Source organism: the organism of the source record quoted next, unplaced genomic scaffold (assembly GCF_019419815.1).
Source record: "Pyrus x bretschneideri cultivar Hongxiangsu unplaced genomic scaffold, Pyrus_bretschneideri_v1 Contig138, whole genome shotgun sequence".
Lineage (NCBI taxonomy): Eukaryota > Viridiplantae > Streptophyta > Magnoliopsida > Rosales > Rosaceae > Pyrus > Pyrus x bretschneideri.
In genome coordinates, this window is record NW_025999433.1 from 206,962 (window position 1) to 223,357 (window position 16,396).

A 16,396-nucleotide genomic window follows, 5' to 3' on the forward strand; every position below is an offset into this window, starting at 1 on the left:
CTGACACCATCTTCGACCATCTGTTACTTGCAAAAACCATCAAGCTTTGGCTAGGGCACAATATCCCCAAGGCCGAAGATTTGAAAGGAAAGACGTACTGCAAGTACCATAACTCAAACAAGCATATGACAAATAATTATGTTGTATTTTGTGATGCCATCCAAAGCTAGATCAACAATGGCAAACTCGAGTTTTCCGAGAAACCTAAAATGATAGTCGACGCCGATCCTTTTCCTCCAGCAACGGTAAGCATGGTAGATGCTCATCTACCTATGGACAAGAAAAAAGGAAAAGCCGAGTTCGTCCCAATGCAGTATGTCCTCAAACAGAGCCTTCGGCCGCAATTGAAGATTGATCTATCTTCGGACTAGCCACCCAAGTCATTTTCAAACCCAGCTTATGCCGAGTCAATGTCGGACTCCAGCACAGGAGAAATTGAAGGCCCGATGGTTCTGTGTAGTCGATGCCAATAGACCGTCATCATAACTGAGCCAAAACCACAACCACTTCCTGCTGAGTCACCACAACTGGCACCTGCAGCTGCGGTAACATCTCACAAAGTGCTCAGTGCAGGCCAACGCCAGAGAGTTTTCGATAGGCTTGGCACTCAAACAGAGTCACAAGCCGTCTTTGGCTAGACGACGACTCGACTTCGATGAGCCATTTTATAATGAAGATTATTATGCGCGCAACTCTGGCAGCTCAAGTTCACCCGTGAACCAATGAACCTTCAAGCCACCTAAGTCACAAGACCAACGTTGGTATAGCTACAACTTCTCTGCTAACGCATATATCGCGCTGTACAAATCACAGAAGCATCGCCACCAAAGAATAGACTGCATGGCCTGTGGACAAGCAGCCCAGGCTACCCTAGCTACCAAATGGCAGTCGAAAGAAACGGTGGGAAACGAAGATAGTCGACAAACTCTGGCAATCATGACGGAGCTCCTTCAAGGAAAAAAGGTTTTAGTTTTCACTTATGCAAAAATGTTTTAGCTTTCACTTTTGCTATATATTTTGGCAACCAAATGTATGTTACGTATTCGCTTCTGATTAATGGTAATGGTTTGCTTATTTTCTATATATGCACACAGTTTTGATCATCTCAGTTTGTAACAATCAACTTCTTAAATGGATAGAGAATGTATTGATTTGGGTTTTTAGTTGCATTCCTGGTTTTGCTGCTGTCCTTCCTTAACCTGATTGAAAAAATTGATGCGGCAAAGGAAAGGTATCTCACAGTTCTCCTTTGTCAAATATCAAGGTAACTCTGCTAATTAAAATGCATCCTTGTACATTGGCTTTTAATTTATATGTTGTCGATATTGATCTAAGGGGTAGTTTTATTTCAGTTTGTCTAATTCAGAATCTTTCACAGTTTGGAATAGTTTGGTATGGTTTATGATGTTAGACTTTTTTGTCAAGATTGTTAATGCAACCGCTCGGAGGTACCGGAAGAAACAACAGGAAACAGAGGTTGCTTTGTTGTCAAAGAAGTCATAGAATACCAGTCACACAAAATTCACAAGTAGAAGTAATAGAAATTGCTAAATACAGCTCTTTTGGTAGGCACATTTGATCTCTCCCCAAAATGTTCCATGCATGTCCTTGTTAGAAGCTTGTTAGTCGTAGGTCAGTGTTGGTGAATTATCTTCTTAAAGGTTGTCCAGAGGACATCTCCAGTATCCAACGTGGTCTTGAGAAATGTTATATACGTGATTATCTAAATCATATCGTAAAACTCCCAATTTACCATATCGTAAGTTCACTCATGAGGAAGTACAGAGAAAGAAAGACCAGGAGGAATGTTGGTTTTGCCCTGAGAAATGGATCATGGGGCATAAATGTACACATAAACAGTTGCTTTTGTTAGATGTGTGTGATGATGGGGAATTGTGTGAGGAGAATGACGAGGCTGTGCAAACTGAGTTGCAAGGAATGACACTGAGTGAATGTACATTTTATGGCATGAATGTTAAGCGCTTCCTACAAACTATGAAGGTTTTGGGTAGTGTTAAGGGCCAACCTGTACAAATCCTCCTCGACTCGGGTAGTACCCACAACTTTATTGATTCTAGTTTCACTAAGAAATTGGGGTGGTCTTTACAAACAACCAAACCATTTGAAGTAATGATAGCAGATGGAGGCAAAATCAAAAGTCAAGGTTGTTGTAGACATATTCCGTTGGAATTAGGAGGATACCATTGTCACACTGATTTGTTTGCATTGCCTTTGAAGGGTTGTGACTTGGTGTTGAGAGTGCAATGGTTGTCTACGGTGAGTTCGGTACTCTGGGATTTTCAATTACTCACAATTGAGTTTCAAGTGGGCCAAAACAAGTTCAAACTGTCCTATAGTATACCACCACAGCTGACTATCCAGGAAATGTCATTGCAGTAGCTCAACAAGGAATTCTATGGTTCTAACTTGGGAGTTTTATTGTATTCAATGGAGTTTTCACCAAAGGATATTGGCACCCTCAGTGCTCAACAAATGGAAAAGTTACAAGCAGTTTTAATGAGATTTGATGCAGTGTTTCATATTCCTTCACAATTGCCTCCACATAGAGCACAAGATCACAAAATCTCGCTTCTCCAAGGATCTAAGCCTCAAAACATTTAGCCTTACCATTATGGCCCTACACAGAAAGATGAAATTGAGAAAGTAGTGCAGGAACTTCTAAAATCAGGGTTCATCAGGCATAGTCACAGTCCATTCTCATTCCCTGTGTTGTTGGTGAAGAAAAAGGAATGGACATGGAGGTTATGCATGGATTATAGGGAATTGAACAGACTCACAGTCAAGGATAAGTATCATATTCCACTGATTGATGATCTTTTGGATGAATTATATAGAGCTCACTATTTCTCAAAGCTTGATCTAAGGTCCGGCTATCACCAAATTCAAATGCATAAGGATGACATTGAAAAAACAGCTTTTAGAACTCATGAGGGCCATTATGAGTTCCTGGTTATGCCATTTGGCCTCACTAATGCCCCTCCAACATTTCAAAGCCTCATGAATGACATTTTTAAACCTTACTTACGGAAGTTAATCCTTGTGTTCTTCGATGACATATTAATATATAGTTAGTCGTGGGATGAGCACCTAGTGCATTTGGAAAAAAACTTTAGAATTATTGCAACAACATCAACTATTTGTCAAGAAACAAAAGTGTTCTTTTGGGCAGCACCAAGTGGAATACCTTGGCCATATAGTATCCAGTGAGGGAGTTTTTGCAGATCCTGCAAAAATCCAAGCTATATTGGAGTGGCATGCTTTTAAGAATGTTAAGGAGTTAAGGGGATTTTTGGGGTTAACAGGCTACTACAAAAATTTATACCTGGATATGGCAAAATTTGCCAGCCTTTGTACAAACTCACTGGAAGAGAAGGATTCCTGTGGTTAAAAGCAACTGAGGTAGCTTTCCAGAAATTGAAGCAAGCCATGACTTCACCCTAATTGCTAGCTCTACCCAACTTTGCAGAACCATTTATAGTTGAGTGTGATGCTTCTGGTTTAGGTATTGGAGCAGTTTTGCAGCAACATGGGAGGCCTATTGCTTTTGCCAACCAAGCTTTAGGTTCAAGAAATCAGGCATTGTCAACTTATGAAAAGGAGCTAATTGCCATCGTTCTTGAGTCAAAGAACCAACACCCCATTCCAACAAAAATGGGTGTCCAAACTGTTGGGACTTGATTATAAGGTGCAATATAGACATGGCAAGGAAAACATTGTGGCAAATGCCCTCTCTCGGGTTCCAGGGTCACCACCTCTTTCTGAGCTACCTTTAGAGGAGAATGGAGAATTACTGGTTGCTACTTATCCCTATTTTGGGTGGTTGGATGACCTCAAGAGAGATTTAGAACATGATCTGTGGGTTAGATCAAAGAAACAAGAAGTAGAGGTACGAGATCAAGATCCTAGAACTACTATCACTGCTCCTAAGTATCAACTGGATAATGGCTTCTTGAAATACAAGCATAGGATTTTATTGGGAGTTGATTCTAGTTGGAGAAGAAAAGTTTTCGAGGAGCATCACTCTACTCCCACAGTAGGTCATGAAGGGGTATTGAAGACTTACCAAAGATTGAAAAGAGGTTTTTATTGGGTTGGGATGAAAAAAGATATAAAAGCTTGGGTGGCTGAATGTAGGACTTGTCAACAGAATAAGTATGAAACAATATCACCACCTGGGTTACTGCAACCTCTTCCAATTCCACAACAAGCCTGGACAGATATAAGTATGGATTTCATTTGCAGATTGCCTTCATGCAAGGGGAAGTCGGTCATTTTAGTGGTGGTGGACAAGCTTTTTAAGTATGGGCATTTCATAGCATTGGGGCACCCATACACTGCTAGCATGGTAGCACAAGAATTTGTGGAAAACATTTTCAAATTGCATGGCATGCCACTGACCATAATGAGTGACAGGGATTCCATTTTTCTTAGTGCCTTTTGGCGGGAGTTTTTTAGACTACAAGGATCGAAGTTATGCATAAGCTCGAGTTATCACCCACAAAGTGATGGACAGACGGAGGTTGTCAACAAATGTTTAGAAACCTATCTGAGATGCTTCACTAGCTGCTAACCCAAGAAGTAGCTCTAGTGGCTTCCTTGGACTGAATGGAGTTACAACACTTCATTTCACACTGCCTCCAAGTTCACACCTTTCAAAATTGTATATGGCTACCCTCCTCCACACATTGCCTCTTATGAGCTTGGTTCTGCTAAACTGGAGAGTGTTGAATAGGGATTGATGGCAAGAGACAGAATGTTGACAATGCTAAAAACTAATCTGATCATTTCTTAAAACAGAATAAAGGTGCAAGCGAATAAAAACAGGAGTGAGAGAACCTTTGAGGTGGGAGGTTGGGTCTACTTGAACCTTATTCCTTACCAGTTGCAATCACTAGCAACTCATGCATACCACAAACTTCACCCAAAATTCTATGGCCCCTTCGAAGTATTAGAGAAAGTTGGCAGTGTGGCCTACAAGCTAAAGCTTCCTGAGACCTCTAAGATACATCCTGTCTTCCATGTCAGTTGCTTAAAGAAACATGTGGGTCCTGATGTTAATCTTGTGCCACTGTTACCACTAGTGACTGATGATGGACTACAAGCTCAAGAACCTGCAGCAGTGCTGCAAAGAAGAGTCTACAAGAAGAACAATGCAGCTGGGGTTCAACTGCTCATTCAATGGAAGGACAAGAATGCTGAAGAATGTACTTGGGAAGATTATGATGAGTTCACTACAAAATTTCCAGGATTCAAGTTTTAACAGCAACCTTGAGGACAAGGTTTAACTCAAGGGCGAGGCAATGTTATATCTGTGATTATCTTAATCATAGTTTAGCAATTAAATAAGAATTTTGATTAAGTTGTTTTGTAATTAGTTATGCCAGCTGGCTTTGAGAGTTTTGGGGAACCATATATGTAGCCACTTGTGGAAGGGAAGAAACAACGAATATTCAAAAAGAAGTATATTTAAAAAAAAAATACTCTTCTCTCTTTCTAGCTCTTCTCTGTATTCCTCCATCCGCCATTGTCACATACTTGTCGGTCTGAGTTAAGGTTCTGAGTTTGGATCCTAACAAGATTACCCACATTTTCTTTAAATTGATCTTACGGTAGGAGGAATTTCTCAACTTGTTCCAGCATCGCTTTGATGGCGCCACAAATTTCAGCAAGTATGCCATGAATTTCAGCAAGTACTGCCGCCTGCTTGCCTTCGATCGTCATTTTTGCTTTCGCAAGCTCTTGAAATTCTCTCTCCTTGCTATAACAAAACTGAACCTTGGGTTGAAGAAGCTGTTTCGTAGCTTCGACTTGGTCAGTCAAATTTTTGCCCCTATCATACTCGGAATAGGCATTGGAGTAGGCTGGAACATATTGTTCTAGCTGCTTCAAAAAACCCATAATCATTGTTCTGGTGCCGGCAGGAAAGCAACTAGAATCTACCAAGCTCTGGATGCCTGAAATCATGCGCGTTAGTTGAACCTCGCCAGCCATAGTAATAAAGTCCATTTCTAAAGTAGCTCTGGTCACGGCTATGGCTTGCGAGTCTATGGTAGGATTCGAAATGGAGGAGCTGGCTAGTGTATTGGGTGCAGATGCTCGGTCTAAAAGTTGATGGAGTTCTTCAAGAGAGCACATCACCACACCTATCGCAAACTCATGACTCTACAATAGAAAGACATAGAAGAAAATTAATAAGGCCTCTTTAAGCTAGTGGCGGAAATAACAACCCCAGTGGTTGCAGTATTGAGCCTAGCAGAACGAAATTTATCTTTTTGATACAAGAAGATATTCTACTTTAAATTAATATAAAATGAAGGCAAGGGAGATTAGGTGCATAGGGGTATATCCACTCTAGCCACGTGTGACTTTGAGTGGCTGAGTCTACCTTCTGGCCACGGCTGACTTTGGGTCGCTTCCGGACTTGGTTGATATCGTTTCCCTCTTCATCTTTCTCTTTGTCTACTTCTTCAATGGTTGCATGGGGTGGAACCTTGGACTTTCCATCTTCTGAGGCAGTGGAGTCTAGAAATAAGTCATCACCCTCAGGTAAGAAACTAAGTGTATGAACGAGAAGTATGATGTGCGAAAGAAAATTCGAGTTTAATTAGCCAATACAATATTTCTTAACAAATGCATCATACTCGGTGGCATAATTGCAGGCGGATTTCGAAGAACTTCACATATTTCCTCCGGACATAGCCATCGAGGTTGTTTCTTGTCGAGTCTTGCTTCCATTCTACTTGCTGCATTCAATCATTATCATAATCAATAAGTAATAAAATATCTAAGTTGAAAATTTTGATATATTTCATGTGTGGGACAACTTTGAAGAAAACATAAGAACCAGAGATAAACCTGGATCAAAATATTCTTACCATCACATGTAAATCTCCTTTAAAAAGTAACGAATTATTCAAATTGGATCAACATACTCATATTGCAATGAATTGCAAAAAAGTCAAATTTTTATCCAACATATCAAACCAACCTAATTGATCAAGATGATCGCGATTGCTCTCCGGCATAAACTCGGCAGTGGGTTTCGATTAAATTCACTGTGATTGCAATTTGCACAAGCAGCTGCAGATCCAGCAACAACATATATATTCCTTTCTTTGAGCCTTATCGGGTCAAAAGGCATCCTGTTGGCGGTTCCTTCGAGTATCTATAATATTATCATGCATTGCTTTGATCTGAAAGTGGATCCGTGAAAGTGTTTTAAAACAAATAAACCGAGTGCCGAGTAAAAGGCAGAACGCGTTTAAAAATGAATGCCGAGTAGCCGATTAGTGCCGAGTAAAGGACAATACTTCTTTTTCTCCGTGCAACCGGTGACCAGGTGCGTAAGCTGATGCATGCATAAAATTTAGGCTGAACTGTCAATTTAGTCCTTGAATTATCATTCCAGTAAAAATTAGGTACCTAAACTTTTTTTTCAGAAAAAAATCATCCTTAAATTATAAAAATCTACCAATTACATCCCTAGTATTATAGTCAAAGCTACTATATTCAATTTTCCGTCAATTTAAGGCATGATACTTCTATGTAATACATATTAAAGGGTAGATTGATAGTTTTTCATAAAGAAATAGCGTATGTAATTAACTTTAGAAGGTAAATTAGTAGTTTTTCATAAAAAATAGTGTAAGTTAACTTTGGAGATTAAACTATACGTTAGATTAGCAACCTATATGAAATATTAAGGGTTTATAGGAGAGAAAATGACAATATTACACCCTAAAATGTGTCAAATGATTTAAGCTAACGAAATTTTGGATAAAATAATTTTTAATATAATAATATGGATGAAATTAGCAATTTTTAATGAATTTAGCAACTTATTTTACCAAAAAAAATAATTTAATGACCTAATTTTCACTAAGATGATAGTTCAGGAACTAAATCAGCACTTTACCCTATAATTTTTTTGTTTTTTTTGTTTTTTTGAGAACTGGAAAACCAGGGCAAAGATGCCATAAAGTTACAAGAGAAGTCTACACCGAGACCAAACAAGGGACAAACATCAAAACAAAGCAATGAAGGGGATAAGAAGACACTAGAACTAGGTCCAAGTGTCAACCCAACAACTGCCACCATAAATCAAGGGGGCCAAGGTAGTCCATCCTTATTGAGAACATGAACCAGCGAAGATGGAAGTCTGCAAACCCATTTAGTATTGCACATCTCCGTACTTCTTTGCGATGCTAAAAAGTTTGCCGTCATGTTGGCTGACCTTGGAACCCAAGACCAGCGACAGTCCTGAAAGAACTTCCCTACCCAATTAACAAGCGTTAAGGTAGGAAAGGCCTCCCAGCTGCCATTATCCAACGAAGTAGATAAAGATGAAATCATCTCCTTCGAATCAGATTCAATGATAACCCAACGGTGGCCCAAAGTTGTAGCCAAACCCCGTTGACCTCTGATAACAACCCCAGCAAAACCCCAGCAAAAACAACCCGTTGACCTCTGATAACAACCCCAGCAAAACCAGTGAGAGACGATGGAGACCAGCTTGCATCCACATTAACTTTGACCAAGGGGGAAGTAAGGGGGGACCAATGGGCCACCTGAACAGCCATCGTGGAACCAGGCGGGTGGGGAAGAGGAGCAGAAGTCACGCTAAGGAACACAGCAGTGGAAGTGGAAATGGCAAAAAGAACCTGGTTAGGATTAATAGGAGATTGATTAAACAAAAAGTTGCAACTTGCTTTCCAAATATGCCAACAAGTGAAGGCCACATGCGCAAGCACTATATCGTGCTCCTTCTTAGACTCAAACCTCCTATTAGCAAGAGAAAGAAACCAAGCCATCCAAGAACAGATCTGTTGGTACCAAAAGACAAATGTAGAGCTGTTTCAGCTCGAAATCCAATGAAATACTGCAAGGCAATAGCAGCATGTTCCTGAAATAAGAAATTATACGCATTTAATGGAAAGGCCCATTACTTGACTAAAATAAACATGAACAGACAATTAAAGCTTTTACCGTGATAAGCTTATAGACATGATAAATTGAAAAACCTCTTGCATGTATGTAGCTGCCTCCCTGTTATAGAATGAAAATACAATTATGCTCTGTTGTGATTGGGAAAAAAAAGAAAGAGAACACATGCTTATATAATTCGAAAGCAGTGAAATCTAAAGGCTTTGTAACAGAACACAGGATACATGACATTTTAACAAAACCAGAGTTTATTATATAGCCTTCTATGAAGAAAGGAAGCATTGGCAATTCAGTTAGAAAGACAAGCGAGTACGATATCTAACAAGTGAGTACGATATCTAACTCGAATTTTCTTGATTAAAGATCAATGACTAAGATAATGAGTGAAACAGTATGAACCAAAACAGAGAATGAGGCAACCTAATACTAAATTGCGTAGTACGCGACCAGGTCATTAGGGTTCAACGTAACACAAACTCAGTACGGGTCCATTGTTACGCGACCATGCCATTAGCATTCAACAGAACACAAACTGTCAGACCAGTCCATAGGTGCCAGTACAGCTGATACTTACAATTGATAGGACCATCATGAAGTCTGAAATGGCTGTAGAATTTGCTAAAACAAATTGATGACGAAGACAACAAGAAAACTGTGGTTCATTTTATGCATTGTCACAAACCCTCGAAATTAGATATATGTATTTAATATTGCTAACTAATTTGAATTCTCTCTTTATTCACTTTAGACTTTTGAGAAATTATTAATTAGTTTATGGAGTAAATTGCAATTGCTTAAAGGATGCACCATATTTCTAATAATTGATTGACAAGGTTGATTTTAATTTTCCTAACCTTTCCCAATTCTAGTTCCCCTTCTTTCTCTCTTTATTTCTTATACAGTTCTACCTTCGCTCTTTTTCCTACATCACCAATTTGTCATGCTTTACGGTAGCTTTGGAATCGCCAGAAACAGTTGTATATCACTACAAAAACCAGTTAAGTGATTTCATAGTTTGCAAACAACGCATATAAGATGATTTGTGCACTCGGATAGCAGCAATTAAAATTTGAAAACTTACACTCTAGCGAATTATTTAGATTATAGTGCAGATAATTTGATTATAACCATCTCCCTGAAATAATACAAAAATAACATAAAAGAAAAGTTCATGTCCCAGTAGCTTTCAAGCAAATTAGGAACAGATGTAAAATTCAACATTCTAGTAGGAGTTCTTTGAATGACGTGTTATAATTTCTTTATCTTGCCAATTCCATATCTGAGACAATGGACAGTTTTTACCTGTCATCAGTGGAGATCACAATTCCTCTGAGAAACAACCCACATGGTAAGCCCCGGAAACATTCAAATTTGATAACGCTTTCGATGTGGTGAACTGCCAATAAGGACGACAAACTGGAGGTAACCTAAAACATTGATCATGCCTTTTCTGATCAGTGAAGGCCTTGAGAGCTAACCTAAAACATTGAATGACAAAATTCAAGAAATGGCTTCATAGGTCAAAATACGAAACTTGTATTTGCTCCATATCCTCTTTAGTGAAAAACTATTCAAAATCTATAATTTTTTGGAACATATGTATGCTTTGGAAATTTTGAAGGAAAAAAAAAAGCTTTCCTTTAATTATAATTTTTTAAGTAAAGGATATAGACCAACCTGGTCCTGTCAACCGCAGACACGCCAGCTTGGCCGGCGAGCTGCCGCTTCCAAGTATACGCAACAACGGCGTCGTCGGGACAAAGCAACGGCATATGTAATCCCAATAATTGCTCCGTGATAGCAGCGACTCGTTCAGAAGTCCAGATTCTTCCAGCCGCCTTCCTAACAAAAATAAGCACAAAACCCCTAAAAATGTGTGGATTTTTCAATGCGAGACAGGTTATTGGTATTGCGAATCAAATCCTAGAGAGAGAGAGAAGGTACCGACGGAGCGGAGGTCGAGGAGGTACCGACGATGCGGAGGTCGAGGAGGTGTTGGCGCATGGATGCGTCCTTGTTGAGGAACAAATGGAGAGGCTTGGAGCTCTGGTGAGGCTGAGCGACGGAAATACCGTGAGTTACCCACAACACCTCCGTCCTCTTCAGGTAGATCGCCACAGGCGACGGAATCCGACAAATTTCCGGCGTCAAATGAAGTCGTCTGTGCGATCTGGGTTTCGGAGACATCAGCGGGTCGATTAGTGCGTGCGGCGTCCAGTTTGATGAAATTGGTTAAACCAATTGGTAATACAGGAGGAGTAGTTCAAGATTATATCAGCACATCATAAATTTTCGATAAGGAACAACTTTTTTTTTTTTTTTTTTTTTTTTTTTGGTTGGTCGATAAGGAACAACTTTTAACATGCTTTTCAAGCTTAACAACATGTGGAGTGCGTGTAGCCATTTGGTTCACATGAACACAATCTGTTCTGATACCATGATAAAATTGATGTTCCACCATAAAAAAGTTGTCCCACATCGGTGAGGAACAAGGTTGAGTTGTCCCACATCGGTGAGGAACAAGGTTTGTTATGTGCTTATATGGTCTTGGCTACTCCTCATATTGCCAATTGGTTTTATGGTGGAACCCTAATTTCATCATGGTATCAGAGCGGGTTGTTCTCGTGAAGCCAAACGGCCACACGCGCTCCACGTCATCCAGTTATTGTCCACGTGTAGGCTTGAAAATCTGCCACACATGTGAAGGCGTGCTATGAGTTGTCCCACATCTCATAGTCCCACATCGATGAGGGACAAGGTTTCATCACAATGAATCTAAAGGCGTGTTATGAGTTGTCCCACATCAATGAGGGACAAGGTTTTATCACAGTGAATCTAATTGAATAGCTGCGATGAAATAGAGAGAGGGTAAAAACATAAACGTAAAAATCATTTTTTTTTTTTGATAAAAAACAAATTAAGAAATGTACAGTTTGACAAAATTAAAATTAAAGTTAAGAAATGTACAGTATTGAAAAAACTTCGCCTAATTATATTTTGCACCCTCCAGGGTGATTTTCAAATTGGGCGTGAAATTGAATTTATTCGCAGTGTCCTAAGATTCTTAAATTGTATTGAATCACACATTTTGTCTTTTAAATTATTTAAATTTTTACTAAATTGATGACATGATGTGCTTAAAATCTGTGATTGAGTTGATATGTAAGGCACAATTAATGTATAATAGACGTTAAAATATACAAAAAGTGTAAATTGATAAAATTGCCAAATTTTAAGGAGCAATTTAATAACATCATGGCCTAATTTGAAAATTATCTTAAATCTTATGGGTATAGTAGCTTTGAATCTAATATTATTAGGGATGTAATCGACATATTTTTTCTAAAAAAAAAAAAAAATTGTTTAGAGACCTAATTTTCACTCAGGTGAGAATTTAAGGACTAAATTAGCAATTCACCTTATAATAAATATAGTTAGTCCGAAAATCTTCAACAAAAAATCTCTCAAGTGATAATTCAAATACTAAATTAGCAATTGTCTTATAATAAATATAGTTAATCCGAAAAACGTCAACAAAGAATCTCTCAGAGTTGAACCTACAGTTATATCCAACTTTTCTAAATATTAACCATGATTAAAACAAAAAATAAATAAAAATTTGACATGACCAAATCTTAAATAAATTATTATAAAGAAAATTGGGTTTTGTTCATTTGAAACTTTCATGAAAACCAATTGGTTGTTTATCACAAATGTCTTTAAAATTAACATGCCCAATCAAGGTGGTCCCTAAAATTACATTTTTTGTGATTGTCCAGATGCCATCTCCAATATCCAAGTTGGATCTTGAGATTACCCTCATTTTCTTTAAATTGATCTTGCAGTAGGAGCAATTTCCCGAATTGTGCTTGGATCGGTTCAGTCTCTTTGACAGCGCCATGAATTTCAGCAAGTATTGCAGCCTGCCTGACTTCAATACTCAATTTCCATTTAGCAAGCTCTTGCAATTCTCTCTCTTTACTATTACAAAACTAAACCTTATCATACTCAGAATAAGGTTCGACTTGGTATACCAGAAACACGTCCTGGTACACTGAAAAATCTCTACTTAAAAATAATTTGCTGGTAAATGCGAGCAGTTACACCACCAAAGAGAAAACGAAAAGGAAAAAAACTGCAACCCAAATGCAACCCAAAGAAGGAAGTCACGGAGGGAGGTTGCGGGGAATTACTTTCTTCAAGATTGTCCAGTAGCCTTCTCCAAAATCCAAGCTGGTCTTGATATTAGTCTTATTTTCTTTAAATTGATCTCGCTGTGGGAGCAATTCCTTGAGTTCTGCCTGGATCGGTTTAGTCTCTTTGACAGTGCCATCAATTTCAGCACGTATTACAGCCTGGTAGGCTTCAATCTGCAATTTCTCATTCTCTAGTCTTTGAAGGTCTCTCCTCTTGCTATCACAAAACTGAACCTTAGGTTGAAGATGCTTTATCATATCTTCGACTTGGGCATTCAAGTTTTTGCCCTTATCATACTCGGAATAGGCTCGAAGAGGTTGCTCTAGCTGCTCCAATATTTGCAAAATCCTTGTTCTGCTGTCGGTGGGAAAGCAATTAGAATCTACGAATCTCTTGATGAGTGAAATCTTGTCAGTTCGTTTAACATCGCCAGCCATAGTAGTAAAGTCCATTTCTAGAATAGTTCTGATTGTCGATATGGCTTGCGAGTCTGGCAGGAGTAGAAATGGAGGAGCTGGCTGGGTCTAAAAGTTCATGGAGGCTTTAACAGGAGTCCATCACCGCAACTTGTGAAAACTCATGACTCTACAATAGAAAGACGTTGGAGAAAACTATTAAGGCCTCATTAAGCTAGTGTCATGGACTGGAATGGAATAGATATATATGATGTATGTCAAACGAAGACATGGATGCCAACTTCCAAATTATGTCCAAATTGAAGCTAGAGGATGGTTTAGTTTTGACGTAAACTTATCCCTCCAAATTCTACTATTTTCTAATCCATGTTTTACCTTCAAACTTGACAAGACCTAAGGGACGTCGAATTAAAGAAAGGTTTGTACGTACCTTTCCCGTCCCAAAATCATTTTGAATGACAACCTTGCTTCCGCCATTTTCTGGCTCAATAGAGGTAGGCTCGAGTTCCTGCTCTTGATTCTATGTTCAAACAGATTTGTTAACGAAAAGGTTCAAATAAAGAACGATCAAAAGATTTTAAAAAAAATAAAAAAATGCGCGCACACTACAAATCAAAGATGACATAGTGTTTACCTCAACGTCTTGGACAAAATCTTGGTTGGCATCTGAGGTTGGTCTTGATTGCAGCACGGCTGGACTATTAGACTCAGGAGCAGCAGTTATGTTGGTTGCGGCAGAAGTAGCAATCGACTTTTGAGCCACCAAAACAAAATATTGTCGGAAGTTTAGAAATGAAGGAATCTTGGTGGTGGAATGAGGTATTAGGAGAGTCCAAGGGCTTTGCTCCACACCAAAAGGAATCTTGATGGTGGAATGAGGAGGTACAAACAAAGGTGAAGGCTAAGAAAGAATGTTGTAAAGCCTTATACAAGGATAGGACCGATGAAAATGGTGAAAGGTATAGAATAGCAAAGCAGGAGGTGAAGAAAGCTAGAAAGCTGTGAGAGAAGCTAAGCTAGCGGCTTATGACGATATATATAAGTGACTAGATACCAAAGAAGGACAGTTGGATATCTATAAACTAGCTAGAGGTAACCTAAAACATTGATCATGCCTTTTCTGATCAGTGAAGGCCTTGAGAGCTAACCTAAAACATTGAATGACAAAATTCAAGAAATGGCTTCATAGGTCAAAATACGAAACTTGTATTTACTCCATATCCTCTTTAGTGAAAAACTCTTCAAAATCTATAATTTTTTGGAACATAAGTTTATGTATGCTTTGGAAATTTTGAAGGAAAAAAAAAAAGAAGCTTTCCTTTAATTATAATTTTTTAAGTAAAGGATGTAGACCAACCTGGTCCTGTCAACCGCAGACACGCCAGCTTGGCCGGCGAGCTGCCGCTTCCAAGTATACGCAACAACGGCGCCGTCGGGACAAACCAACGGCATATGTAATCCCAAGAATTGCTCCGTGATAGCAGCGACTTGTTCAGAAGTCCAGATTCTTCCAGCCGCCTTCCTAACAAAAATAAGCACAAAAACCCTAAAATTGTGTGGATTTTTCAATGCGAGATAGGTTATTGGTATTGCGAATCAAATCCTAGAGAGAGAGCGGAGGTACTGACGGAGCGGAGGTCGAGGAGGTGTTGGCGCATGGATGCATCAAATGAAGTCGTCGGTGCGATCTGGGTTTCGGAGACATCAGCGGGTCGATTAGTGTTTGCGGCGTTCAGTGTGATGAAATTGGGGTTCCACCGTAAAACCAATTAGCAATATAACGAATAGTCCAAGATCATATAAGCACATAGCAAAACCCACAAATCTCATGTGGAAGGGCAATCCAAAAGAAAATGATCAACCAACTCGACCGATACTTTACATAAACTTTCCTCTTATCCAAATGACGAACAGTTCAAAACTTATCAAGGGACTTTTCAATACACATCCAAATAAATCTTCAAAGAATGATGCAAAAAGCCAGTTAAGTGATTTCATAGTTTGCAAACAACGCATATAAGATGATTTGTGCACTCGGATAGCAGCAATTAAAATTTGAAAACTTACACTCTAGCGAATTATTTAGATTATAGTGCAGATAATTTGATTATAACCATCTCCCTGAAATAATACAAAAATAACATAAAAGAAAAGTTCATGTCCCAGTAGCTTTCAAGCAAATTAGGAAAAGATGTAAAATTCAACATTCTAGTGGGGGTTCTTTGAATGACGTGTTATAATTTCTTTATCTTGCCAATTCCATATCCGAGACAATGGACAGCTTTTACCTGTCATCAGTCGAGATCACAATTCCTCTGAGAAACAACCCACATGGTAAGCCCCGGAAACATTCAAATTTGATGACGCATTCGATGTGGTGAACTGCCAATAAGAACGACAAACTGGAGGTAACAGTAGAGCTGATTTCAGGTCCATTGTAAGCAGCCGTCCACACTTGCTGCATAAAAATGTAACATCAATAACTTCAAAGCCAGTAAAAGGTTTCTGAGGTAAAAAATGTACTTTGATCAAATGAAACATAATAAGCTTTATTTTTTGTAAATATATTGGCGGTAACCAAGATTACCTCATCTGGAGAAAAGAAAGCCACTGCATCTGGGTCAATAGAACCAGCAGGATGCAATGAAACTACAACTCTGATGGTAGAAGAAAAACAGCAACTCAATGACAGCAACCTTATCTGGTGCAACATCAAGCGGACCTGATCGTAACTTCACTTGAACTGTGATAACTATGATCCTTTAATGTTTCACTGGAACTCTCATTTTCTGGCAGTGAAGATGCTCGTTTCAACCAAT

The 16,396-nt window shown here is 38.9% G+C and overlaps 2 protein-coding genes and 2 long non-coding RNA genes across 7 annotated transcripts; all 4 read right to left on the reverse strand.

Annotated features, from left to right (window-relative positions):
* Window positions 1-5,449: 5,449 nt before the first annotated feature.
* Window positions 5,450-7,170, reverse strand: LOC103963058. Of its 4 annotated transcripts, none has more exons than XM_048579505.1 (4): window positions 7,010-7,170; window positions 6,663-6,764; window positions 6,407-6,528; window positions 5,450-6,183 (listed from the first exon to the last, which is right to left on the reverse strand). In XM_048579505.1, the coding sequence occupies exons 1-4, from the start codon at window positions 7,044-7,046 to the stop codon at window positions 5,626-5,628; spliced, it is 819 nt and encodes a 272-aa protein (XP_048435462.1). In that variant the 5' UTR covers window positions 7,047-7,170; the 3' UTR covers window positions 5,450-5,625. The 4 variants fall into 4 exon arrangements, with proteins under 4 accessions (XP_048435462.1, XP_009374111.2, XP_048435464.1 ...); XM_009375836.3 differs by having other exon boundaries at window positions 6,407-6,543; XM_048579507.1 differs by having other exon boundaries at window positions 6,897-7,038.
* A 1,677-nt stretch (window positions 7,171-8,847) lies between these two features.
* On the reverse strand, window positions 8,848-12,865 carry LOC103963056. The gene is made up of 6 exons (XM_048579512.1): window positions 12,725-12,865; window positions 10,913-11,125; window positions 10,642-10,802; window positions 10,267-10,442; window positions 9,007-9,066; window positions 8,848-8,923 (listed from the first exon to the last, which is right to left on the reverse strand). Exons 1-4 carry the CDS (start codon window positions 12,863-12,865, stop codon window positions 10,283-10,285), a joined length of 675 nt encoding a protein of 224 aa, XP_048435469.1. The 3' UTR covers window positions 8,848-8,923; window positions 9,007-9,066; window positions 10,267-10,282.
* Window positions 12,866-12,893: 28 nt separating this feature from the next.
* Window positions 12,894-14,668, reverse strand: LOC125475136. The gene is made up of 3 exons (XR_007256476.1): window positions 14,212-14,668; window positions 14,008-14,097; window positions 12,894-13,746 (listed from the first exon to the last, which is right to left on the reverse strand). It is a non-coding gene; the product is annotated as an uncharacterized LOC125475136 (long non-coding RNA).
* Window positions 14,669-15,699: 1,031 nt separating this feature from the next.
* Window positions 15,700-16,396, reverse strand: LOC125475137. The gene is made up of 2 exons (XR_007256477.1): window positions 16,165-16,396; window positions 15,700-16,035 (listed from the first exon to the last, which is right to left on the reverse strand). It is a non-coding gene; the product is annotated as an uncharacterized LOC125475137 (long non-coding RNA).

Coding starts and splice junctions, on each gene's coding strand:
- LOC103963058 (XM_009375836.3), bottom strand. CDS start 7,046: ATGCCGGAGAGCAATCGCGATCATCTTGATCAATTAG. Junction 6,765..7,009: donor CGATCATCTTGATCAATTAG/GTTGGTTTGATA, acceptor GATTGAATGCAG/CAAGTAGAATGGAAGCAAGA. Junction 6,544..6,662: donor GCCTGCAATTATGCCACCGA/GTATGATGCATT, acceptor ACTTATTTCTAG/ACTCCACTGCCTCAGAAGAT.
- LOC103963056 (XM_048579512.1), bottom strand. CDS start 12,865: ATGGCGCTGTCAAAGAGACTGAACCGATCCAAGCACAATTCGGGAAAT. Junction 11,126..12,724: donor TCTGGACAATCACAAAAAAT/GTAATTTTAGGG, acceptor CAGATCGCACAG/ACGACTTCATTTGACGCCGG. Junction 10,443..10,641: donor TCTGCGGTTGACAGGACCAG/GTTGGTCTATAT, acceptor TCAATGTTTTAG/GTTAGCTCTCAAGGCCTTCA.